Here is a 26154-nt window from a genome sequence, read left to right as displayed (position 1 = left end):
CAAATGAACCATCCCTGCAGACCAGGGTGTCACTACTGCCCACCTGAAAGTGGTGTTTGAAGGAACACTAAACCAGGTAAACATTTAGCTAAAGGGCACCAAAAAAAGAATAAATCAGCACCTCCATTTCCCAAAAGTAACATTCAATAACTCCTTCTGCCCAATGGAGAAAACTATCCAAATAAAAGGATCCTAGCTTTTGGCTTTTTTCTAAAGACTGAGGGTGAGGGGAAGGAAATAAAAAGCTGGGAACTCAGAGATTATGGCCTTGGGAGGGCAGGGAGCAGGGGAGAAAAAAGGCCAAGTACTGGTGAGGAGGAAAGGAGGAGAGGGCAAGAAAACAAAGAGCAGAAGGTGCACTTACTGTTTGGTTATCTTCGTACAGCTTCAAGTCATACCCGCTCAGCTCCACACAGAAAATTATTGCTGTAACCCCCTCGAAACAGTGGATCCATTTTTTGCGTTCGGATCTCTGCCCACCCACATCCACCATTTTGAAAGTCAGCTCTTTGAAGGTGAACTTGTTTTCTACAATGCCCGTGGTCATGTCCCGGGACCTCAGAATGTCTTCCACGGTGGGGATGTAGTCCAGCGCCGCGATGCGCTCCAGGTCGTTCAGGTAGTAGGCGGCGTTGTCCTCCAGGTGGTACTCGTTGGAGCGGCAGAAACACTCCTGCACGCCGGGGTCTGCCCACAGCCGCTTCATCACCCCCAGCAGCTCTGGGGTGATCTCGCCCTTGCTCTCAGCCGGGCCCGTCAGGGCGAAGAGCTGCACGGCGTCATACGCCCTGTCGGGGTTGTGGAATTCTATCTTAAGGGTGGCCAGGGCCCGGATGATCCGAGTGAGAGAGTCAATGGCGTTGTAGATAATCAGAGGTTTGTATTCCTTACAGGCCTCCAAGTTAAAGCCGCCGCTGTGAATGATTTTCATCTGCTTTACGATGGTGCTCTTCCCAGAATTGCTGGTACCCAGGAGGAGGAGTTTGATCTCCCTTCGCTGTCGCTGGCTTTCAGAGCGCAGGTGGCGGTCAATCCTCCGCGACCGCCGCGCTGCCTCTTTCTCCTCAGAGCTTTGCCGACATCCCATGGTACAGCAGGCGGGTGTGGAAGGGAAGGGTTGGAGATCTGCTCACTCTCTGTGTCTCTGAACTAAGATCTGCAGTGTCGCTCAGTTCTCGTGCCAGGTACAGCTTGAACGGGAGAAAAGGTCACTTTCCAGAACCTGTTGGTCCACGGTGCCTACAGCCACCTAATTGAGTCCCAGCAGGGGGGCAAACACGTGGAGATGTGCAACCCCAGAAATAGTCTCTTCAGTAGATCTCATGGCACTCCCCTTGCCAGTGCATAAACTGGGGCACATTCCTGTTAATGACGGGACTCTTCCCTCTGCCACAGTTTGTCTGGAACCATCAAACACCCCTTTCTGTTCTGCATAATTATCTGCTGCCTTCTGTCCAAAGGTAGGGAGCCACACTGTCACCTTCTGTGCTCCAGCCCTTGTCCTCTGATCGTATTCTCTGGTTGCTGTGGTGATGCTGTCAGATAAAGCTGAAGCTCTTTTCGCTGGTACTCTACTTGTTTTGTTTCTCTTTCCCCACTTCTTCAGCTGATCCAGTTCAGCTCTGTAAATCCGTGCTTTCCACCTGCCAAACAATGAGAACAGAAATGAATGAAACAAGATACTCCAGTCCTTGCAGCAAGCCACTCACTTTCTCCCTTTCTAGACTTCTAAACCTGTTATTATGCCAAACGGAAAATACAGGTGGAAAAATATGTAAGGAAAAGCAGATATCTGAAATTATAGTAAAAACACAGGGCCAGCTGAGGCTGCAGACCTAAGAAATGTGGTTTCTGAACAATAGCGAATCAAATCTCCCTTTCAGCCTTCTGTGTTTTATTATCTAAACCTACATGAAAACAAACAGTGCTGAGCTGTGCCCCAATTTCTCCCTCAGCAAGAGCTTATGGCAGTGCTTTTCCTGCACAGTCCTGTTCCAACTGGTTTTTCTGAAGTAGAAAAAACAAAATAGATTCACAACTACTTTTCACAGTCTCTCTATTTATATCAATATCTTCTACTGGACAGATGTCCTCCTGAGTTTTCTTTATCTTCTCTGTTTCCACTGAACATTTAAATAACTAAATTAGGAAGCAAAACAAGCTGATTAACTTTGCTTCATGATTTTGTAAAAGGAAGAGTTAGTGATCTTTGCAGAATACAATAAGAGATCTTTTTTCCCCCTTGGAGAGCACACTGTTAAACACAGTTCCTGCTTCATCAATAAAGAGATGCTCTACTACAATAAACTTTGGAAGCTCCAATAGCCAAGCAAAGTGTTATTAAGCCTCCTCTCTTCCATTTTCAATACAGGAAATTCTGAGACAGAGCAAAAGCGAACAGTGACTACAAGGTGAATTTTTCATACAAAAAGTACAGGAAACTCCATCCCAGACAAGGCTGACAGCTTTTCAGTGACTGTTAGAGCAATTATTCCTTCCCAAATTAGGGGTTAAGCCTGCTAGTTAGAACTCTGCAGAAGGCAGCAGCAGGAAGCAGTTACCTCTCACAGAGGGCAAACACATAATAAATAACTGATTGGGGATAATCTGCCTCTTTTCTAGGAGGGACTTGCTGCTCCCACCAAGCTCTGAGCGCAGTGGGCAGCAGGATCGCAGATGTCACGGCTTCCTCACCCACTGCTGGCCCTGCCCACTTTGGCACCTCTCCTGCTGTCTGTTTTTTTGTGTCCAGAGGGTGTCCAGGGAGTATTTTCCCTGGTCTAAAATTCTACAAGAGAGTCTTAATATCAGCCATCTTTTTCTTACTTCTCTTTGCATGACAGAAGGCCATTAGCACATGAAGAACAGATTAAGCAGCGGAAAATTAAAATAATGGCATATACACATTAATAGAATGGTAATTAGCACAACTTTACTTACTCTGAAGATGTGGAAAGGAAAACCCTCCCAAATGAGAAGTTGTACTTTCTTCAAATAATTTACTTTTTTCAATGGTCACAGAATATGACAAATTAAGAGGAAGCTGTTTCTTAATGTAACTTTCCAGCCACACAGACAGAATGAAATTACTGTATTAGGTATCAGGCCAGATTCTTATTTTACTTATGTAAAAATTAGAGTTGGTTGCATTAATCAGGCTTATTCTGACATGTTCAGAACACTTCAAACTGGTTTTCCTTTAAGTCCTCATCACTGGAGGCTTCATTTTCATGCCATTGATAAAACCACTTGTTGAATTCTTTGACATTTTCTGTGCATCTGTGATCATAGATTAAGTACTCTGCAAGAAGCAGAAACGGGACTCCCCTCCTCTCTCTTTGTTCTAGTTCCATCCTCAACAAAAGGGGCTTGCCAGCAACAAGCAGCAATGGGACACAGATTCCTTCCAAAATGCACCAGTACTCAGGATAAATCCAGAGGTTTAATGCCTTCATAAGACAAGCAGATCTTTTTTAAACTTCATGGTATTGGCCTCCAAACTCTTCTAACAAACGGTTTGGTGGGAAGACGCTTTCAAGGAAAAATTATTCTTTTCATTCAGCTCATACATTCTGTAGAGTATTTCCTAGTGCAGATTTCCACAACACACTCACATGCATCATTCATGTCCCACAATGTTTTACATCTCAGCTGTTCTGTTTGCCATCATTAATATGTTTAACACAGAAAAAGAGGGAGTAGGATCTCCTTATTGTAGGAAAGACCAGGAGTATGTAAACATGACTTCTTGAATTTCCTTTTTTTTTTAGCTTCTAGTTATTCCTATTGCACACATTGCAATGATATTTGGTTGTCACTATTTCAAGTATTAACACAATGAAGGGATCACATTGCTTTATAAAGCAGAGTAGTAGAGACTATTTTTAAATAGCCACTACAGTAAGAAAGTTTGATTTATTTGAATAAGTTTTCCCACATACAGCAAAAAGATCTTCCACAGTCACAGCCATTACCTTTTAAAATTCAGGAAGAGAATAACTCCACAAACTATTACATTACTACAGTTTACTGTCCTGGCTACGTACAGACGAACTTCCTCTCACCAGGTTTACTTTTTCTTGGAATACACTCAGAAAATAAGGCAGTCTAGAATTTGTTCTGCTCCTGATTTCATATTAAACACGCAAGTGTTCCATGGCTGTAGGTTTCTAATTAGATAAGAGTCTTTTCAGTTACTCTAATGGAAAGCCCTATTGCTTCCTTTCACTGTGCACACTTGTCTAAAGCTTGTTTAAAGAAATCTCATTATTTGAATGACCAGATTATACCGTACACGTGTATCTAAACTAATACATCTGCCTTCTGCTGACAAATGAAGCTGCTCGAAATGCTAAGAAAACATACTTGTTAAATCTGATGACATAGATGGGCTGTCTGGTCGTGATTAAAATGGGTTGTTTTTCCCCCAAGATAAAATTACCGTGTCCCCAGTCCTGAGCTAACCGTGATTATTTCCATTATCAAGGGAGTAGAGAATGCTACACAGGTAATTTCTCGAGTGGGAAGGACACTTGAACAACATGCTGCACTGCTGATTGTATCAAACTGTTGAAGCCCGTTTACCTGAGCAGGCTGTTCAGTGGCAGCATGTTCCTCTGGCCGCCCATTTACAGCCAATAAAAGCAATCTTTATTGCTGCTCTCTGCTCCAGCCTCGCTCTTTACCCCCACCCACCGCTCCCGACCCCTGTGATCTGGGTGTAATCAGAAACACACACCGCTCTTGTCATCCCGAGAAACGGCAGCCGGGGGAGGGGAGGGACAGGGAAGGAGAATGGCACACCCCCACAAATCAGTTGTAAACATTTCCAGAAGGAAACATCCAAGTATTGTCTCTGGCTGCATTAAGCCACTGACACTTCAGCGTGGAATGCAGAGTTACAGAACCTGCCTTGAGAGATGTTTCCCCCTGATCTCGTAGAAAGGAGCTGGTTCCCAGGCCGAGAATAAAGCCCACGGCTGTGACTGTCACAGGCAGCACAGCACTGTGCACAGTGTGCTGCTGGCAGCAGGAATTTCAGCTGGAATTGTCGGCACAAAGCTGTATTATCCCTCACATGCAAGTGGTACCAGTAGTCTGATAATTTAGCTTCATGACCACCAGCCCACACACACGCAGAGCTTTGGGAGCCTAATCTTATTTGGGTCTTTCCCGTATTTTTATCCCAGTAGCCAGATGATACATATAATTTTTTCCCCAGCAGTACTAATTTAAGAAAATAAAGTGAAGTTGAAAAGGTTGCAGCAAGCTTTCCCCAGCAGATTCGGTTAGAGTTGCTGGCAGTCTTTGCTAATTCAGGACTGATATTCAATTCAGTATTACAGAGGAATACAGCAACACCCTACCCAAGCTGTACTTTCCCAGATTATCGATTCTGATCACTCCTTTCTCCTTGCTCATCCCAGAGTTCGAAGGTGTTGGACCCGCCTGTTCAAACACGTGCCCAGGTAAAAGCAAAGGCAAGCCAATGTGGGCAGAAGTGGCACAGGACACACTTCAGACTTACAAGTGTAAGCCAACCTACTGCAATCAGTCTCTAATGATTGTTCACATCCACTGAGAATTCCTGTACTTTAACAAAATCTTATTTCTGCAGGTTTAAACTTTCAGTCACTTCTTATACTATTAACCAAAAAGAAGACACCAGGGACTGTGATATATCAGGAAATACCCAAGGTAGTTTACTGGGGAAGAAGTCAAGTGCTCTAATAAGCAGGCTTTTCTGGTTGGTTTTTTTTTTGGTTTTTTTTTGAGAGAGAGAGGAACTGAGGCTTAAAAGGAATAGGAAAATTGGTCCAGATTTTTGAATCCAGGCTTAAAAGGAATAGGAAAATCGGTCCAGATTTTTGAATCCAGGAAAGCAGCCAGAAGGAATCCCAGACATTCATGCATTAGAAATGCAAGGTTGAAGTAAATTCACAGAAATTAGTTTACTGTTTAATGTATGGTGATTAAAGCCCATTCATTACAGAATAAAGTTGTTTTTAAAATGGCCACAGACATTACTGACATTCTCTTTAGACAATAATTGAAATCTGAAAGACAAGGAAGGAAAAATAAAGCATTAATACCTAAAATACCTGATAGGTATATAAATATTGCAATGGGCCTAACAGTGGGTGTGCAGAAATCCTGGCTGCTAGACAAGGGCAGGAAGAACCAACACCCAGAACATCTGCTTTAGGGACACACAAACATCAGACTCCTTTAAAAACATGTAGTAAAGCACCAAACAAAATGCAGCAGCCACTGAGTGCTGTGTAAGCACCTCAGGTGATGACAGTGGTGTAGGTTATGTCTTCATTAGAGTTGCTCTTTAGCTTTTATCATAACCCTTATGTGGGTGATTCAGGACTCTCGTACTACAGGGCTGCTGTTTCATCCATCTTACAGAACCCAAGGAGATTACTCTATTACATAAAGAAAAGCACTGGCAAACATTGGGTTTGGTCATAAATATAGTGGCAAATTTCACATCATCATTCAACCTCACCACACACAATACTTACGAAAGATAAGGACATTTTGGTAGTTATAGCAAAGCAAAGTTAAAGAAGGATTTGACACAGAACAACAGTTCAGCCTTGCAAGAGAAAGCTTCTCATCCTGTGCATAAAAGGTCACATAACAGAGCAAAAACGTGCTTGTTTTAGGCTGCTCCAGTGACAGGTACGAGCTAATCAGGATCTCTATAGCGAGAACACAAGAGCCTGGTACAGATAAGAGTGTCCTGAAGACAAGAGTTTATTTAATGTGATGGAGAAAAGCAGCCAGTGCACATCCAAAGATTGAAGCTCAAGGCCAAGCAAGAAGCAAGGAAAAGATGCTTCAGGAAATGGGAATCATGGAAACAACAGACAAGTTTTAGCTGTGACAATGTGTAAGAAAGCATCTTGGAGATTCCAAACAGAAATATATCACAATTGTTCTGGGTTCATGTTTGCAGAGAAGGAAGCAGATGAGAGGCAAAAATTAAGGCAAAGAATTGGAGAGTAAAGTCCCAGAAGCTAGGCAGGATTTCTAGGGTAAACTGAATGGTATGTAAACACAGGAAGAGAGAAATTCCTGTATCCATGAGAAGAAGAGGGAAGAGACACCAACAGAGGAAGGAAAGATGAGGCGAGAAGAGCAGATGGGCACATCTTACTATATCACACTGGCAGAAAATCAGAAGTCTGCACACAGAAGGGAAAAAAAAAAAAAAAAGACCAGTGGGAAAAGATTGAGTCAGAAGCTGTAAAGATGGGTCTGCACATATGGAATTTAATTACACTAGGAGGAAAAAAAGAGGAGAGAATAAATCCATAGTGGAAGAAGTCCCCTTGATCATCAGACATAATGAGAATGGCTTTGCTAGAAAAAGGACATTGTTGAGAGTGAATCAGGATTGGAAAGGTGGCAGGACAGACCTTGCAGGGAGAGGGAGAGCAAAACAGAAGAAACTGTTTCAGTAGAAGTAACGAACACCGAACTCATGCTCTGGGGGAGAGCTCGGGGGAAGAGGACTGGCAATATGATAGTTAAAGTTGGGAACTAAGCAACAGAGAATGAGTAATGTTTCACAGAGAACAAATGCAAAGAACCTCGGTGAATGGAAAAACAGACAAACAGCCATAGGTTGAATGAGCATGCAGGAGCAGCAAGTTACCAACAGGAGACAGAGGCAAAGAAGGAATATAGAAGATCCATGTGAAGAGAGAACAGCATGAGGGAGTTCAGAGACAGCAGCTCAATGAAAGCATGAGAGGAAAGAGCAACATGATGCTGGAAGAGCATCAGAGAGCTGCTCCAAATGGAAAAGAGTAGGAGAGGAAGGCAGGACAGTGAAAGAATAAAGTCAGTAATTCTCATGATGGTCTAACTTGGAGAAGGACAAAGAAAACTTCATCAGGTTTGTCAGGTTATCAGCCTCACAACAAGACAGAATCACAGATTAAAATGGTGCTCCTAATATAATAAGAGAAAGAAAGGAAGAAGGAGTGTGGATATCAGCATAAAAGGCAGGGCCATCATCAGGGATGAATTTGGTAGGTAGGGTAGATAGCAATTTCCAGCCTTGGGCCACACATAAAATTAACCATATGAGCTGTGTCAGAAGGTATCTACATCAGAACTGTGGATTTTCTAGGTTTCATCTTAACAACTCATATCAAACATGATTTTATCCACAGAAGGGAGAGGAGTGAAACAAGTATTAGACTGCAGTCCAGGGCAAAAAAAAAAATCCCAGGAGGGTAAAGAGAATCCACGATGTTCTCAGAAATGTGACTCATGGGAGAGGACTTGGATGCTACCAGGCACAGATTAGAGCTGCAGCCCACGCCTGGTCTCATTCTGCTTCTCTTTTGAAATTCAGAAGCTTTGACAGTCGTACGATCCTGCTGCATGCAGGAGCTTCAGCAGGTACAGCTCAGACAGCTGAGCCCTTGTTGGAGTTACTCTCTGATTCAAAGGGCCTTTTTTAATAAGCTGAATATGAAGGAAGTTACCCACGTTCTGGTTTTGATATGAAAGTGCTTTGTGCCCAGTCCAAAACACAGATACCCGTCTACTTCACAGACATAACTGTGCAGCCACCAACATTAGAGCACAGTATTGTACAACGGTGAATAAGCTCCTGGTTTGAAAAGCCAAGCCAAGACGTTTTTTACAGCATTTTGCCATCTGGATAAAGTTCTGAACAGACCTATAGAAACTAAGCTCCTTTTCACTCACAGTAAGGCAAAAAGGCCTTTGTATCTGATGCATCAACTCCTTCAGCTACCATTTTTCCTCCACTAACACCTCCCCCTGAAAACAAAACAAAACACCAACACAAAACCCCACCACCTACAAATTGCTGCTGCCATAAAGAGCCCAACATCCTTTTGAGGTTTAGCAGCTACTAGGATTTCTCTCCAGCCTCTCCTTCCCAGTTCCCTGTCTCTGGAGGGTGATCACACCTTCCTCACACCCCAGCTGCAGTTGCTGCAGTTACACACCCACCACCACAAGCCAGAGGGATCCGAGTCACTCCGTGCTGGCTCCCAACGAGAGATTAGGAGAGGCTTATGTTGAACATACACTGAACATTAGAGAACACTGGAGTGGCTGAATTCCTTTCATTAGACATTGAAACTGTCTCTTAATAAGCAAGCTGGTTGTGGATGAAGATGCTGGTTGAACAATCTGAAGAGCCTGAAGGCCTGACTGATGCAGAGAACAAAGCCCGAGCAGCACTGCAACCATCTCCAGCAATATTCTCAGAGTGCTTTTCCCACTCACACCCTGAAGATTTAAGTTTCTTAAGTAATGTTAGGTTTTTCCTCTTATTAAGTCTTATTTTTAGTACTGAGATGAAGAGTATGTGGCACTAAATGAGACTGCAATATGAGCCAGAGGAACTGAAACAGTTGTGGCAAAATGGCAGCCTAGAAGCGACACTTTGAGGTGAGGGTATTCATAGTTCTTCCTCATCAGAAACAATGACAGTGCTATTTGTTGAGGAATAATTGAGAACAAAAACATCCCAAACCCTGTGAAGTGCTGTGGCTGTGATCCACTTATCAAAAAAGTAGTGGGTTTGTACTTGAGTGGGTTTTGAAATATGCCTGTATCCGGTTTTGAACAGGATGAAAATAAACATAATGTATTTAAAACCACTGCAAGCAGGATACTGAGTGCCAGCCATGGAGATGGTTTACTGATGAAAATTTAGTGCATGGTTCATACTCTTCTTACACATGAATGTCTATGCTGAGAACTCTTGTAAGAATAGACAGGAAATGGAACAATTTAACTTCCAGCTGCCCATTTTTCTCTGATCTCCTCGTTACTGTCACAAGGAGATACCAAAGCAGGGTCAGTGTCATTGTTTGAACACTGATTTCCTGCCTATGTGCACATGTTCCAAGCCTGGCTTCTGCTCTATTCACCATGTGTGTTTGGTCATCAGTCTCATCAACCTTAGAGGAACAGAAGCCAAATCTGAGCACGTACATTTTGAGTCATACTGTGACAACACTCGGTCAGGATGGCTTCACAAATTCAAAGGGCTACTCCGATTTTCTCAACACTGTGGATCACTTTCATATCATTCCAAGAATAGATTTTTTGTCTATAAAACAAAGATAAAACAGTAGGCTTTGTATATTGGTTAATAGGAATTATTTTAAAACACATAGGTAACAAAATGAGCTGCTAAATGCAAGTCCATCTTTTGAGGAAGCCTGTGTGGATGTTTGATCTGGTATTTAACACAGGGGTACCACGATTTAGATTTAGCTGGGCAAAGTGGTTCTTTTTCAGCCTCAAGCAAGTCTGCAAATAGTTATTTTTTCCCAAACCTGAAACATACAAATGATACATGGATTTATTTTTGTTATTAGAGATAAATCAAAATCTAATCCAATTTTTCTTGATCCTGTGTTGTTTTTCAGCTGTGCAGTGGTAACTGTGCTACTACTGGTACTATTGGCAGTTGGAGCTTCAAATTTTGTTACACATACCCATGCGTTTTTTGGTGTTCCATTAACCCTGCAGTACTTTTGTGTGTACACCTCTGTGTGTGGAGAGAGGGGGAGGAGGGTAATTACTGCTCCTATTCAAGCTGTGTTGTGTGTAAGGGCATTTTCATCATTCAGGTATTTTCCCCCAATTACAATTTTTTTTATCCTCTATAGTCCTGCAAACTTCCTAGTCATGCAACCAAAATTTTCATATTTTTACTTAAACCTGTGACAGCACTTCTACTAATCCTTTAGCCTTTTGATTCTGTCTGCAAATAATTTGTCTCTCCTACTGTACAAGTTCTCCTTTGCTGAGGTCAGAAGAGTTTCCCTTTTGTATCAGCTCTCAACTAGAATCGGCTCCTGTTCTTTAAGGTGCACAGTTATCAGCTCACAATTTGTGACCCTTATCATTTCGTTCATTTTGTTCGAGGTAAGCTCTTGAATCAAATATTGAGAACCGACAGGTTGATTTATGATGCCACACACATGATCTGCTGCTACTGTTAACAGTAAACCCCCAAATTTGGCAGGTTTTCTTCTGCATGAGGATGTCCTAAGAGCTTAAGGGGGAGCTTCACTAAGCAGCCGAACACACAGCACTACCCTCACAGCACAGCTTCAGCAGCAGCATTTCAGATGGTTGCTCTTTTGTTCCTTTTACTCTCAGTGACATCTCTTCATGACTCAAATAGCTGTGGCACTAAAATTATCTTAAAGCTGAAAGGTGCTAATCGAGCCTTTAGTTTATTCATTATTCAGCAATGGATCCTTAGTTATTCATTTCTCATGTTACCAGAAAAAAAAAATACTTATGGTAACACTCTATCCTACTATTAAGATGGCACATAAAGCTGGAATTTTACCCCTGATTCCTGACTATCCTAGTTAGCATTCTGTGTTTCACACATATGAGATGCAGCAAGAAAGCTGATGAGTCACCGTTTTATTTCTTTTCGCTCGCTAAAAATCTATTGTTGATACTTCAGTGAAAACAACGATGGGAAACAGGCACGGACCTGGGACAAGAAAATACACATGGAGGAGGTTCCCCAGGGCACAGCCAGCCTTCAGAGGAGAGGAGGGGTCACACACAAATGTCTCAGAACGCATATTAGGTTAGAACGGAGCAAAAGCTCTTGGAGGTGCCTGGGTCCCAGCTTCCCCAACTGCCTGGGTCCCAGCTTCCCAACTGCCTGGATTCCAGCTTCCCAACTGCCTGGATCCCAGCTTCCCAACTGCCTGGATCCCAGCTTCCCAACTGCCTGGGTCCCAGCTTCCCAATCCACACGGAACTCAGCGAGCAGGTTTACCAAGTGGGGGCCGATGTTCACAGTGCACAGCAGAACAGTGTTTCATATTGAAAGCTTTGTTAAAGGAGCACAAGGACACCTCTGAGAGCTGGCAGGGGTGGGGGTTCTGCATTTTCAGTGAACCTGGGTGCCCCTGGTTAGGATTCATCCCATTCCTGGTCTGGGAACTACTTAGAGCTTTCTGGGATAACTGTGCTTAAAATCATAGCATAGCTTTGTTTTGGTTCATTTATAGCTTTCCTCAAGACTTTTAAACTGAGTATTGAAATTAGTATTGTAACTATGAAAAGATGCCAAGGGTTACTGCCTCTTACTGCCATCTGGGACTTTCAAACAACTTCTGCATCTTTGTTGTTGCCAGGCTGAAAAATTTCCCACCAGGATGCATCTTAGTAGTAAGGGAACAACTCATCATCTGCTATCAACCTAAAACGCTACAGGCATTCCAGAATACCAAGGCACATAAAATTTCTTACCTCTCAGCTCCAGGAAAATGCCTGCTACAGTGCTACCCACTCTACCAAAGGCACAAAAGCAGGCCATAGTTCCAGAGCTCACAGCTGACACAGCTCTCAGCCCAACCCACCTCACAGCAATTCCAACCTGGTTTCAATCTCTTCCAGCTGGCAGCAATCCCACTGGGATGCAATGCCACTGGCACACTCACTGGCAGCCTCCTCCTCCCGAAGTGTGTTGTGCACCAAATACCTCAGGAGGGATAAAAGCCCAGTTTGTGTCACTTCTCTGCCCACTGCAGGCTCTGGGCAGCAGGGGAGCCACCAGTGAAAGCTTTCAGTAGTTCTCTTTGAGAGACACAGGAACAGACCTGAACAAGCCAGTGTACTGTCATCATAATGCTCATCGTGTCTCCTTGACTATTCTGAGAGGGGTTTTTTTCAGTTCTTACCAGTGAGGTACAATTTTGGTTTGTATTTCAGATTCTTGTGTCTGCTGTTAAGTAGCTTCAGTGGGTGCCCAGCACAAAAAGGATTTTAACTGTCCCTTCCCATTTGCTGTGTTGGTTGCAGGAGGGAGTTCATTGCTAAGGGTGACATTTCTAAAGGCTTTTGTAAAAGTTAAAAGGAAGAGCCAAGTCCTAGACATTGTTTTCTGAACTCGAACTCTTTCAATCTTGACCTTCTGCTGTTCATATTCTGTTGACCTCCACTTTTTTCTGACCAATCCTAACACAAGCTTAAGAAGTTATCTGTAGTGAAAAACAGTATTTCAAGTGTATTTTATAACTAGAGAACTCTAGAAAAATATATCCTTTAAATTACATTTTTGAAAATGTGGAACCTATAATTGATGCTTCTGACAAAACAGATGCAGACACCAAGTAAACAAGGAGACTGATGTACTCTTAACACACCTCCAACAAACACAAATCTTCACAACATAGGTAAGGACAGATAATAAACTCCATGGCTAAGGAATTCCATTTGCACTCCCTGTCTCATAGCTGAGTAAGAACAGTGCTGTGCAGATTGACAGCATTCCTTCTGCCCTCCTTTAAAACTGTGTTTACAAGCACTCTATTATTTTCTTGAATTGACTTGTTTATGTAAACTTTCAGTGAGACCTGTGAATAAATCTTGATGGATTAATCATGAAAATATAAAGTATCCAAAATCCCAAGTTACAGTTGTACAGGTAATTTGATTAATTACAGACTCCTGTAATTGGAGGAATGCAACACCATGAGTAAGATGCAGAATGAAGACACCTAGATACTGTGTATCAGGACAATAATACATTCACAATTCTCTCTATTAATGTTTTCCCATTTCACCATAAAGCAGATGAAACCAGGTTAAGTCTGGGGCTGCAGACTCTCCATATATCATTTACTCTGAAGTTTAGACACCAGCTACAAACAGAGACAAAGCAAGTTCAAATTTTATTTTTAAAAAAGTACTTTTTGAAATAATTAAGCTATTTGCCTGTGTTATTCTATGTTATTTGAGGGGCTACACGTCTAATGCCATTTTTGCTAGTTGTCATCAAGACAGTGTTAATAACAAATTTGCAGCAAAAAACCAGAAAGTGTCTCAATTCTTTCATTCTCAAGTTATTTTCAGTGAGGAACAGCAAGTCATACCTCTAGCCCAACAAAAATTCTTTAGTTCAGACTTCACAGCCTGGGTATGGAGTGGGAACTGTTGCTTTTTATGGACAATGATTTGAGCTTTCCCATCAATTGAAAAGATCAACAACTCTTGCCTTTTTCCCTTTGCCACTGCCCTGATAATGCCAGCTAAAATTACTTTCTAAACACCTAAATACAGGTATTTTCTTGAGCAGGGTTTCTTCCTGTGCGTTAAAAGTCCTATAGCTGATACTGGTAATTGCTAAATTTTTGTCTATCTTAGAGGGCCTTTTTTTGTGGAGTACTGTCAATAGAGAACCAATGTAGATTGTAGGATCATGAGAAGTGCCTGTCTTTTACTCACTCAAATTCCACTTGGCTGAAATTCTCTCAGTGTAAGATAATATTATTAGTAGAACCACTCAGAGAGTAGAAAGGAAGGTAATTGTCCTGCTCACTGAGAAGTTCTCCCATCATTTGATAATTAAGTCCCTATTAGTTAAAGGTACTCCCAGAGTTCCCCATGCCTGTGTGCCAAACTGTCCCTGTAAATCATCCTTTTGCTTTAATAGGCATCACACATTTATTTCAGATTTCTTAGAAAAATTGTGCCTAAATGATTTCCAAATTAGGATATTCCCATGTTTTCTACTTGGGGTTCATTGCTCTCCAGTATCAGAAGACACAACTAGAAAAGCAACATAAAGTAGTCAAAACCATAGAGAAACTCGGACACTCCTGGTCTTGGTCTGAGGTTTAAGTTCTGAATAGGGAGAAATGATATTTTGTGATCCAGCCTTTGTGACAGAGCCAGGTTGAGCTGCCTAAATCTCAGCATGAATTAAAACAGTCTCCAGGCCTGATCCCAAAAGGCCACAATATCAGTGGCTGTTCTTGGTTTCCTTGACTGCAGAAGTTGGAAGAGGGGTAGAATTGCCAGGCCATGGACACAGCAAGGAGGGAGGCTTTTCTTGTCACAGGCCAGGGTAATATCCTCTGTAAACATTTAATTTTAGTTTATAACCCCCTTGCACTGGCAGAGAACGGGACTGTAACAGAGCCAGTGATATAGTAGGTTATAACTTTATCAGTGTTTAAATTTCTGTTATATAGAATTTCCAGTGTTCAGGACTGCAGGTACAACCAAGGCCTCTCAGGAAAAGGGAGAATTGCAATCTGCAGTGTTAAAAGTCACAGATTCCTACCTCCTGGTGATGTTGATACCTGATACATTCGTTTGTTTAGACCATTGTATATTGACTTGACCTGTGAGATCAAAGACTATTGTACTGATACAATACTGATCTCAACAGCAGCCTAAAATCTTTTCACATTTAAAACAATCGGCCTCTAAAATCAGTAGCCAAAAATTTGTTCCTGTAACTTAAAAAAAAAAATAAAAATACATAAAGTCTTCAGTATTCCATTTCTTTTTGTGAGCATGCATGCAAAGAGCAAACTTGACACACCTATGTAAGCACAGCCATGAGGCAAAGTTCAGATTTGCTTCTGGGAACATTCCCAGCATGAAACATAATCAGAGGACTTATTGCACATCCAGTCAGGGGACAGAAACAATATGATACTGGAACAAGTGTTCACATTTGAAGTAGGCTCGCCTTATAATTTTAAATACCAACATAAATGTCACTGAATTTCAAGTTAAGGGAAGTTTATCTGTTCATGGACATAGATGGATTGAAAGAGAGGTTTAAAACGTGGCTCTGAAATGACTGATTAAGGTGAGGTTCCCCCATTACTGAGCAATATGAAATGAAGGCTCGGCAGGATCTTAGAAATTTGAAGAATATATAAATATCTGCCCATGACAAAATGGCTTCTACCGGAGTACCCCAAACTCTGCCAAATTTCCAAGGCACAGAAAGGCATCCTGAGTGAAAATCTTCCTGCCAAGGTATTTTGTGGGACACTATAAAGTCATTGGTAGTACAGAGAGATGCTGCAGTGCAACAGTGTTTATTCTGGTATATTTTAGTTTAGAATGGATTTGGTTAGCATCATATGCACTGATTTACTGAACTTAGTGCTTTAAATGATACAGAAAAACTTTTCTATAGTATTGGTTTGAATCTCAAAGCATAAACATAGAAGGGCAACAGCCAATACCCTGGTCTTTCTTTTCCCATAAGACATCCAAACTGAAAATAACACTCTAATTCACATATTTGTGTAAATGGATATTGTATATCCAAAAGAAATTACATTTTGTTAACACATTCCAAATATTTGGATTATATGGCTTGGGCTGGTAATATTCAGAGAAGAAACTCTGTTTTAAAAACCCAAGTCAAATTGCATTATTGTCAGAAAGCTTTGCCTTAGATGGCACAGAAGTATCCTTTTGAATCACCCCGATATTTCTCTTGTAAAGAAGTATAATAACCAGGTGCACGCCCCTCTAAACAGCAAGCCCTCTCACAGCTAAACACCCAGCTGGGCTTTTGTTCCTGTGCCATGACACTGACTTGTAATCAATTCAGCTCAATTGTGTTGTTTCCTTCCACAACACAACTGTGTCAACTGGATTCGTACATCAACACTTGATACGCTGTCTAATTGTGTTTGCCTTTGTGCGCCTTATGAAGATAAAGGTACTTATTCCACACTGGCTGGATAAGGTTGGAAAATACTGGGAACGTAAGCTAGAATACTGCCTGGATTACCAGGGAAATCTGGATAAAAGACTTGGATTTCTGGTGGTGTTTTAGGGCAGTTTTCCAGTGCCACTGGCAAGACACAGCCAGAGGAAGGTGCCGGTGCACCAGCCTAGGTACTGTCAAGGAAACAGGGGCGGTAGGTAGGGAACAGCAACCTTGTAATGACTTACAAACATTTATGGTGAACCATGAAAATATCTCCATAATTAACTAGTTAAGCTTGGTTAAACATTACAATATAGACAGCAAGAGTGGGATCCATCTGTCCAGGTGTAGCACATGCACGTGGGTGGCCACCTCAGAGCTGATCACTGCGCGCTTCCCTGGGGGGCACGGGGAGGAGTCACTGCCAGAGGTCACTCATCTCACACCACGATAGTGCTCAAAAACTGGTCTCATTAATTCCACTGGAGAAACCTCTTTCTCTCTCCCCCACCTATAAGGGAAGCCTTCACAACTGCTCCATATGTACATGTCCGCGTTATCGGCATCTAAAAGCGATGGGAATAATTCCTTCCAGTTGCCAAGTCCAGGGAATTGCTATTTAATAAATTGACTGTAAAAATATCAGATTAACAAGCTGCAGTTCCTAAGAAATCATTGTTTGCTTTCTGGCTATTATCCTTCCTGTATGTGAGCAAAATGAACACTGGGAATTTGAGCTCAGTTTTTCAGATTTGCCTCTTCATGTCACTCCATTGGCCAACACCATCACTGGTAATTTCACGGGCTATTTCTGCAACCCAGACCTGTCTGGAAATGTTATCATGTTTGTCTTTTTGATGTGATGACTTAGCAATCCAGAGGAGAAACACCTCTCTGATATAAGGGGCTTAAAGAGAAAACAAGGGCAGAGGGAGATAGTGTTGGGTAAAATTCTATTCTCTAACAGCACATTGGATGTCCAGCCCTAAATAATAAAATGGGATTCTGGGGATACCCAACTTTCTGCTGAACCACAGAAAATTCTCTGAGCTGCAGAAATAAAAAAACACATGGAAAGCTGGTGCCTTCTAATACGTGTTTTGTTAGCTGGGATTTTACATGTATTTAATAGTAACAAATGTTGGAAGTCCAGGTAACATAGAAGTGATGGCCCCATCATTAATCTGTTCCTTCCATCCCACTCCACCAGTGCCCTTCAGTGTCAGGGAAAAGCAACAGTTGAGAGAAGAGTATTTGCTCTGCAGCTCTCATTTCAAGGGTTAAATTCTGTCCTTGATTACACCTGAATAAAGCTAAAAGAATTTAACTTGCTAATATGTATCAACTCCAGATTTAATAACAGAATAAATAATGCCGAATTTAGCTCTTCTCTGTCATGTTGTCTATTCCACATACCTTAAATTGCCAGGGCACTTTTCAAAGAGAATCAGTTTTGGTTGCTTGGAACAGTCTAGTTTTTCCCTTTTTGTTTTATTCTCTCATTAGTATGGTAGTTGAAATTTGGGCTTCTTAATCACCACTCTAGGGTTCTGGAAAGTTTAATAAAAATGTGAACTTTGAATATAATTTACAAACTATAAGTCAAATTATTGTCTTGAGTAGAGTGAAGGGAATCTGTTGTAAGTGGTAAAGGATGTGGATTTATTCTGGATACTCTGGGGATCACAAGGAACAAAACTTAGCCTTCTTTTTTAATAAAAAATAAGACAATTTTTCTCTCAAAGTATAAATATGATTTTTTCCAAGTATGCCAGTATTTTGATTTTTAAGGGCTTTGCTTTGGAAGTTCTCTTAGATAAAAGAAAACAGTTCATTGCTTCTGTAGAAGCTGTTACTGCTGAAGATGTAATGCCAACCTTAACAGCATTTGTGGGAATAACACTCCAGTTTTCCCAGGAAAAAGAATATGATTCAAATCACTGATAATTTACAAATTAGAGTTTGTGATGCAAGTAAAGAGTTACTGAATTTGTCACTGAGCCTGTGACCCCACTGAAATCAGCTACTAAACTGGTCAACATTGTTGTTCCTGGAGGGGAAGGGAGAGCCTGGTCAGTGATGCTGTGTGTGCTCTCCCACTGAAATCAGGGACAACACTTCCAGCCACTCCAGGGACCAGAACTTTACACAGAACTAGTGAGATTCAACTCCCATTTTCAGTTAAATAAATCTGGAGAATCTCTTCTGGAAGAAGGGGAATTGCTGTGATTTAACCTAAAGGAATTAGAGTATTTTTCTTTAATTCTTGGAGGGGGAGAAAGAAGAAGACATCGTTCTCTTCTGTTGCCTCACCACTGAATATCACCCAGGACTATCTGCTGTCAAAATCCTTATCTGCTTAAGCTGGAGAGGAAGAGCTGACTTCACCATTTAAGGATTAAGCTTTTTTTGCCTGCTGAATTGTCTATTATCCTTATCCCCTTTCCTTAGCAGGTAGATTCCTTAAGAGGAAGGGACAAATTTCTGGTTTGTGTTTCTGCTTCTTACCCTACCTTCTTCCATCAGTGTGTAATCAGAACTGAGACAACTAGAACACTTTCACTTCAGTCTTTCTGAGCTACCTGGCTGGTTATTTTTAGATTATCACTGTTAAATTCAAAACCAAGGCCTGTAGCTGAAACACTAAAGTCTATTGTAGTCTTACAAGATTCAGGGTAGTACCTCCAGAAGAGTTATTCAGCTCTGTTCACCAGTGGCCTATGAAGTGACAAGCACATAATCCTCAGCCAGAGGTGCATTCTGCATGTAGCACACGGAGTCTCTTCATCTCTGTAAGGTCCATTGTCAGAATGAAATTTCCATGGCTTACACAGAATTAATCAGCTTTTTTTCTTTATAAGCATGTACATGCACACAGAAGGGGATTCTGCTCTGAAAATGCAAGTCAGTGCTTTGGTAATGAGAGATACTATGAGTTTTTCTCCTAAATATGCCTTTTAACTGAGATGTTTTCTTTCGATTACACCTGTCACTGGCTTCTTGAAGACTGGAACTTCATCCTTCTATACACACAGGCCTCTCCTGTAATAATGTCCTCTACCCAAGGGCAGGGAGCTGTGCTTTTTGCATGATAGCTTCCAAACAAATGATTTGTTGGAGACGGGCTAGTTAATGGCACAAGGCTCTCAGCTCTGCAGAGCTGTATCTGCTCAGCTTGCAGATGTGTGCCCTGTTGAGGGAAAGTGCCTGTTTGTGCCTCCAACAGCACCTAAGCCATCAGCTCGGACTTCAGACGCCCGTGTCCACAGAGTCAGAGCAAAATTCCCCTGAGCACAAAACACACCCTCTCATTTTTACTCCCCTGTGATCCACAGGTAGATGTTCACAGCACTGTGAATATGTGACCTGCTGTCATAACCTCCACGGATGAAATGCTGGCGGCCGCTCGAAGGGTGTGACCCACAATGGCGCGAAATACGGAGCCCAGATAAAAACCCAACGGGGGGTGGAAGGGTATCAGAAAATGGATATGAAGAAATACAAAGAAATGCTGAAGGGAAAACTAGTGGGTTTTTTTCTCAGATCTTCACAGGAAATTGTTGCCGAGATAGGTCAGTAGCTTCCAGAATAAATACCGCAAGAGCACACGTTAAACAGCCCCGACAGTGCAACAGCCAAAGCAGATCAGTACTATCAGCAGAAATTAAACTGACACATATTTGTCTGCAGCTCTCCCAGCTCACACTGAAGGGCTGGGGGTTTTGTGCATGAATCACTCACCCAAAATGCAAATGCAAAGATACCGAAAAACTTGTGGTTCCCAACTGCAGATGGGAGCCGTCCACAGGTGCAGATTCACATAAACCCTGCTCATTCCTTCACATGCATAGGCACACACGGACAGGGAGCGCGTCCAGGCTCTGCAGAGCCACAGAGCCTTAGAGTGAGCAGATGTGCCTGTTACCGGGAGGGTTCATTACAGAAATTGGGCAGCAGGAGCCTTTTCTGACAGAACGGTAGCCAGGCTGCATTTCCCTGGGAGGAGGTGCTACATAGCGTGGAGGTTCTTCTCCCAACAGGCACAGTCTAATGGATTATCTTTCTCAATCATTAAGAGAACGCAACAAATCTTATTACGGCTCAGGTATTGGATATTAATGGGTTACGATCCGGGCTAGGAAAGGGAGATGACTTAATTTTGTGAAAAAGGGCCCAAGATGAAGCAGCAGCTGACAGAAGGCCAGTATCCCTTGAGAAGGTCATTTTCACTGGATCAGCAGCCTGCCTCTCCTTACTATTTTTTCTCTACTCACAGTGAAATGTTCCTACCTCACAGTGACATTCGTCTTTTCCATCCAGCAAAATCATAGCTTATTGTTTCAAAATGACATCTTTTTCTTCTTGCTTTAGAAGTGCCTTTTTATTTTGGAAATACACAGAGAGGGAAATGTTCATCACTAAACTGATTCAAGAGAGAAAGAAATGCAGAATATTGCACTCACCTCTCCAGCACCAGGCAGCCTCCACCTCCTCAATCCATCAGTACAAACGCTCGCATCCACTGACGCCTCTCCTCTGCTTTGGCCCTTTTTCACATCAGCATCTGTGATTTGCCGCGAGCAGACACACCACGACTGCGGGGACTAACCCCACAGCCCCAGCAGGAGCAGGAACCTGCCCTTTCCCATCTTCTCCCTAGAAAACACAGCCGTAAAACCCCGGGATTTTCTAGAGGCGGCGTTGGGAACACTTGTCCGGCGGCCCCCCGCGGGAGACAGGGAGGTGCTCGGCGCTCTCGCCGGGGAGCCGGGCAGGGGGAGCGCGGGGCTGGCGCTGGAGGAGGAGCCGGAGCTCCAGCCCGTTTCCACGCCAACCGCGGGGGTACCGCGGGCGGGGCGGCGCGGCCGGCGGGCGGCTCCGGCCCCGCTCCGCTTCTGCTGCCGCCCGGGGGCGGCCGGGCCCGCAGCCCCCCCAGCCCCCGCCCCGCCGCGCCGCAGAAGGAGCCGATGGTGACGAGGGGTCTGTGGCTCGTCCCCGGCTCTCGCTCCGCCGCACTCGCATTACATAACGGGCGGGCACGGCCGCGCTGCCGGCCTGTGCCGCGGGCTCTGCCCGCACGGCCCCGCCGGGGCCCGCAGGGTTAGCAGAGCTTCCACCGGGCGTGTTTGAGGGGAACGAGTCGCAGACGCGTTGGAATGATGCGGCGAAGGGAGAAAAAAACCAGCTTATTTAGTTACGTGGGATTTACCTGCTGTTCGCTTTCCTTCCATCACTCAGTTGCTCTCAGTACCGGGCGTGTTTCCTTCTGCTTTTGCCTTTCTGCCTTTTGCGTTTATATATCTGTAATTTGCTACAGCTTTTTACAATTAACGAGGAGTATCATTTTCTCTTTATCTCATTAATGGGTTTACCCAATTTATATTTTACATTTTTCCTTGTGTCTTTTTCCTCTTGGCTACAATACTAGTTGCATTGTTGAATCTTCAGCCCTGATGAAATAGCTGATTTCCCCCTGCACTGCTAATTTTATAGGCATGATTTGTTGCTGATACACTTCAGCTGGAGATAGCAGCAGACACTCTCACACACATGGGATGCAGGCATTTTTCCCACAATAAGGCCAACATAATACAGTGCAGAAAGCATCTGATTCCTGTAAATGATATCACTCCCAGTACTGATATTATCACCAGAGCTGTCACACTGATGAATTATAATAATGAAATACTTTCATGTAAAAATCAGTATATCATGTGAAGGAAATTTTCCTCTAAGTACAGAATCTTAGGTGTTCTTCACACTAAAAGAGTTTACCAGTACATCTAGACCAGCAAAGTTGTTCTAGTAAACTCCTAGCATTTAAAAAAGAAATGCCATATACCCAACTTGCAGTGTTCTGCCAGCAAAACAACAGTAATGTTCAAATCATAAATTTGCCCTGCTGTAATAAAAAATATCTCTACAGTTTTATTTGGAAAATCTAGCTTTCAGTATATATGCTCACATGTCTTGGTGCATCTGTAAGATCAGGCAGTAGTAATTTAGAACTTCTAACAGTGTTTTGTTTTTCATAGGCACTCTTTACTTGCAAGTGCATAAATCCTTGATATAGTTATGTTGGCAAGGGAATAGAATAAAAAAATGTATCTGTGGTAACTGAGTAGTCTAGATAATAGGATAAAAGAACAATAACAAGGTGTACAGGCTTAATCTGCGATTCCATAAAGAACAAGTAGTTACTATAGAAACTGTCACATTACATGTATCTTTAGTATAGTACTTGATATGTGAGAAAAGGCATCTTCCACACACTACCCAACTGTGGCAGAAATAACAGCATCAGCCACCATCATCCTGGGGAGTAAGATCTTCATTCGTGTGCTCTCTACAGAGACAGCTCCTTCAGGCATTTCCAGCTGCTGTAACAAAACACTTGCTGTCTTGCAGTTTTGGGGGAGGCACCTGTAAATGAACTGCTGGCAGGGAAGGAATTATGAACACGCAGTACCTGAGTAATGGAACAGGGCTGAGAAGTTTAGGGTTATTATTCCAACACCACCATATGGGAACTTGCTGTTGATTAATGGCAGAGTTAAAACCCAGCTCAGCTGAAAAATGCACCAGCAGGTATGTCCAAATTTTCTTCAGTTTTACCTTGTTCTGCATCCAGAAATTCTCAATTAGGGCCTTTCAGCATGTATTGATTGCACTACATGTAGCTAAGCTCCCACAGGAATTTAAAGAGAAATATATGTCTCCAAATAGTGTTTACAGGTGATTAAATGCCAAAGTCAAACAGCAGAGAAACCCAGTTCCTTAGCTCAGTACTCTAAATGTTGCTCTTTGTATTCAGACAGACTGAAAACACCCAAAACCTACTGAAGATGAATAGGTAGTGTGGAAATATTAAAGGGTAGTTTGAGGTAACTGTGATGATCTGATGGGATTTCTGTTCCCTCTTCCATGTCAGGGAGGTCACCATTTATCCCACCTCAGATTTACCCTGTTCTCATTTGAAGGGAGTGGTGTTTGCCTGGTGAGGTGCAGCATCGACCACACATCGAACACCCAGCTCGCTGGACCTCTTGGCTGCACGACTTTCATTCAACTTGCCAGTGCTATTCATTGACCAGAAGCCAAATCCTTGCCTGTTTACTGCTGCTTTTCGTTTGGGATCAATCAAAAGAGATGCATTCATACATGTTTAGTTTGAAGACAATAGTGCTAAAACAGCAATGTGCTCTTAAGTGGAAAATCCCATCGGGATTTTTCTAATCAATTACCCTTTATTATACCATGACAACATCAAAATATTTACATACACACATGCAATGTTCTCGGTGAATGTGCATCTCCAAATGATAGAGGGTAAACTGAGAGGCCACATCTGGTCTGTAATAAAAATATAATAAAAGACGTTTTGTATTTCATTCAATTTTCTATCAAACACCCTCTTTTTAACAAGCAATTGTAGATCTGGGTTAGATATTTATAGACAGGTCTGTGATTCTCTCAGCAAGAAGAACTGAAAAGAACATTTAGAGAAGAATAAAAAGGCTGTATTTTTATTTTTAACCATTTTTCTCACGTGAAAGAGTTTAAAATAGCATCAAGTACAGATGACTGGAATCTGATATTTATAAGTAACTGGCATATTGTTGCTTTGTATCGGTGTCTGGGAGATGGTGGGGAAAAAAATCATGAATGCACCTTCCATCAGGTGGTATCAGCCTGACCTCATTTGGCTTTATCATTTAGGATGTAAATTCACTTCCTACCAGGATTTCACCCTTTTATCTTTCTCACCCCCTTCAGGTAACCGAGGGTTTCACTTGACATCGACAGTTTTACTCTTTCCATGAGGATAAATTATGGGAGACATTTGGGAATGTGAACCCAGATAATGAGTTACAGTTAATACCACAATCAGCTCATCAACCTGCTGCATTGGCAGCTCACAGTCACTGGCTCAGCTGCTGAATCAGCACTTGCCACTGGAGCCAAGTTTAGGAAAACAAAACACTAAATCCAGCAGCTGGAGGAGAGCTGCTCCCCTGGAGCCCTGGGAGATGCTCTGCCTTTCCTGGGGTGGTGACTTTATGTGGCAGTCCCTGCTCATCTTAAACTTTGTGACAGATACATGGGAAGAAAGCTACAGACAGAAATATCATGAAATAAGATAAAGGAACATAGATCTTTATAAAGAGCCCATCCTTCAAGGCTGTGTTATTATGTTAATTTTTTAAAAAGGGCAATTAAAGTATTCTTTACTCATTTTTCACTAATAAAAGCAAAGGAATGGGGAAAATAACAAAACAAAACCCCTCAAACTTTAATCCAAAGTGGGGATCATTTAGTAAAGTACACAACAGGAGATGTGTGAAGTGTGAACAGACAAAATCACTGGAGATCAAAACACACAGATTCTTTGGGAATTACACCCAGGAAAGTTAATCAAAGAGTGCTAAAATTTTTTGGAACTGAAGCTTTTAGAACAAGAAGTATCAGCTACAGATCTCCTGCTAAAGTGGGCTGAGCAACAGGTTGTTGGCTACTCTTTGGATGCCCTCTCCCCTCCTGCAGTCTTCCTCTTTGAGGCCTTTCCACTCCATAAAATGATCAAATATTCACTGAAGAGAGAGCTGAAAGGAGGTCTCTCCCACTTGAGTACACAGGTAGGCATTCAGGGTTGGTTTAATTTTTGCAGTAATAAACAAACAAAAAGAAGAAATGTACTGATTTCAAATAGATTTAGTTTTGTCACCAATGTTCTTATCAGCTGAAGAAGTATCAAATTGGGACCTCAAAATATTTTATACATATATATATAAATAGAAAAAATGTTATGATTGGACTTGACACTTCCTTGTGGCTTTTGCATGTGATAATTGTACGTCAGGTCAGAAGCACGAGATACAGCTGCACTTTCAGCTGGTTTTTGTGGTTTACTTTTCCCCTCAGAACATTTTGCTCTGTCAGTGACATGCACAAGATAATTCACTGAACACAAGTGACTCAGGGAGGAATTCAGCCTCCACATGAGTCTCCATGTTCAGCTTTCAGGGGTGTCCTGTCTGGCCTCCAGGTACACCCCAGGAAAGTCCAGGTTTCCTGCAGGCCTAAAGTCCCACCTGACAGTCCCAAGATTGAGGTGACATTAAAAACCCACATTTAGCCATCTGAGCCACTCTCTTCCTGACTGGGGGAGAGAATGGGCAAAGCACATTGTGCCAACCTTATCTAACAAAGGAACTGATTAAACTGATAAACACTTTATCACATCTTTGAATTAATGGAGTTTTCAGACTTACAACAATGTTATTTTAAAAAGCATATTAAAACAGCAGTCATTTCTATCAGCTGATAGTTTCTGATATCTGTTATAATTGTTGCAAATCTGATTCTCTCCTTCTGTTTAACAGTGTTTTGAATCCTCTGTATATAATGTTCTTAAAGATAAGCACATTAGGAGCACTGTTGAAGTGCCTGTGCTTAATCTGCCACGTTTACAGAAGCTGGACCAAATATTTTAGTCCAGGTTAAGTAACAGGTTCATTTTGCTGTCGTGGCTTGGGTCCTACTGCACTACTTGTTTTCCAAATAAATGATGCAAAAGGTCTTTCTGCAAGAACCCCTCATTCACTCATCAGAGCCTCATGCAGGAAGGCACCTCTAATCAG

General features: G+C 42.3%; 2 protein-coding genes across 2 annotated transcripts in view; one reads left to right on the top strand and one right to left on the bottom strand.

The window, feature by feature from the left end:
- GNAZ (G protein subunit alpha z) overlaps positions 1–21331 on the bottom strand; it is a 52059-nt gene extending 30728 nt beyond the window's left edge. The window contains exons 1-2 of the mRNA XM_050318191.1: positions 20977–21331; positions 365–1643 (exon numbers count right to left, since the gene is read on the bottom strand). Coding sequence (XP_050174148.1) covers positions 365–1087 — 723 coding nt within the window. The 5' untranslated portion in view covers positions 1088–1643; positions 20977–21331. The remainder of the gene's footprint in view (positions 1–364; positions 1644–20976) is intronic.
- Positions 1–26154, top strand: part of RSPH14 (radial spoke head 14 homolog) — a 73302-nt gene that overhangs the window by 37342 nt on the left and 9806 nt on the right. The gene's annotated exons all lie outside the window — the stretch shown is intronic.

Source organism: Myiozetetes cayanensis, unplaced genomic scaffold, assembly GCF_022539395.1.
Source record: "Myiozetetes cayanensis isolate MyiCay16 unplaced genomic scaffold, myiCay2020 scf21, whole genome shotgun sequence".
Classification (NCBI taxonomy): Eukaryota; Metazoa; Chordata; class Aves; order Passeriformes; family Tyrannidae; genus Myiozetetes; species Myiozetetes cayanensis.
Note: the sequence above shows the minus strand (reverse complement) of the source record. Positions and strands in the feature narration are given on the sequence as shown.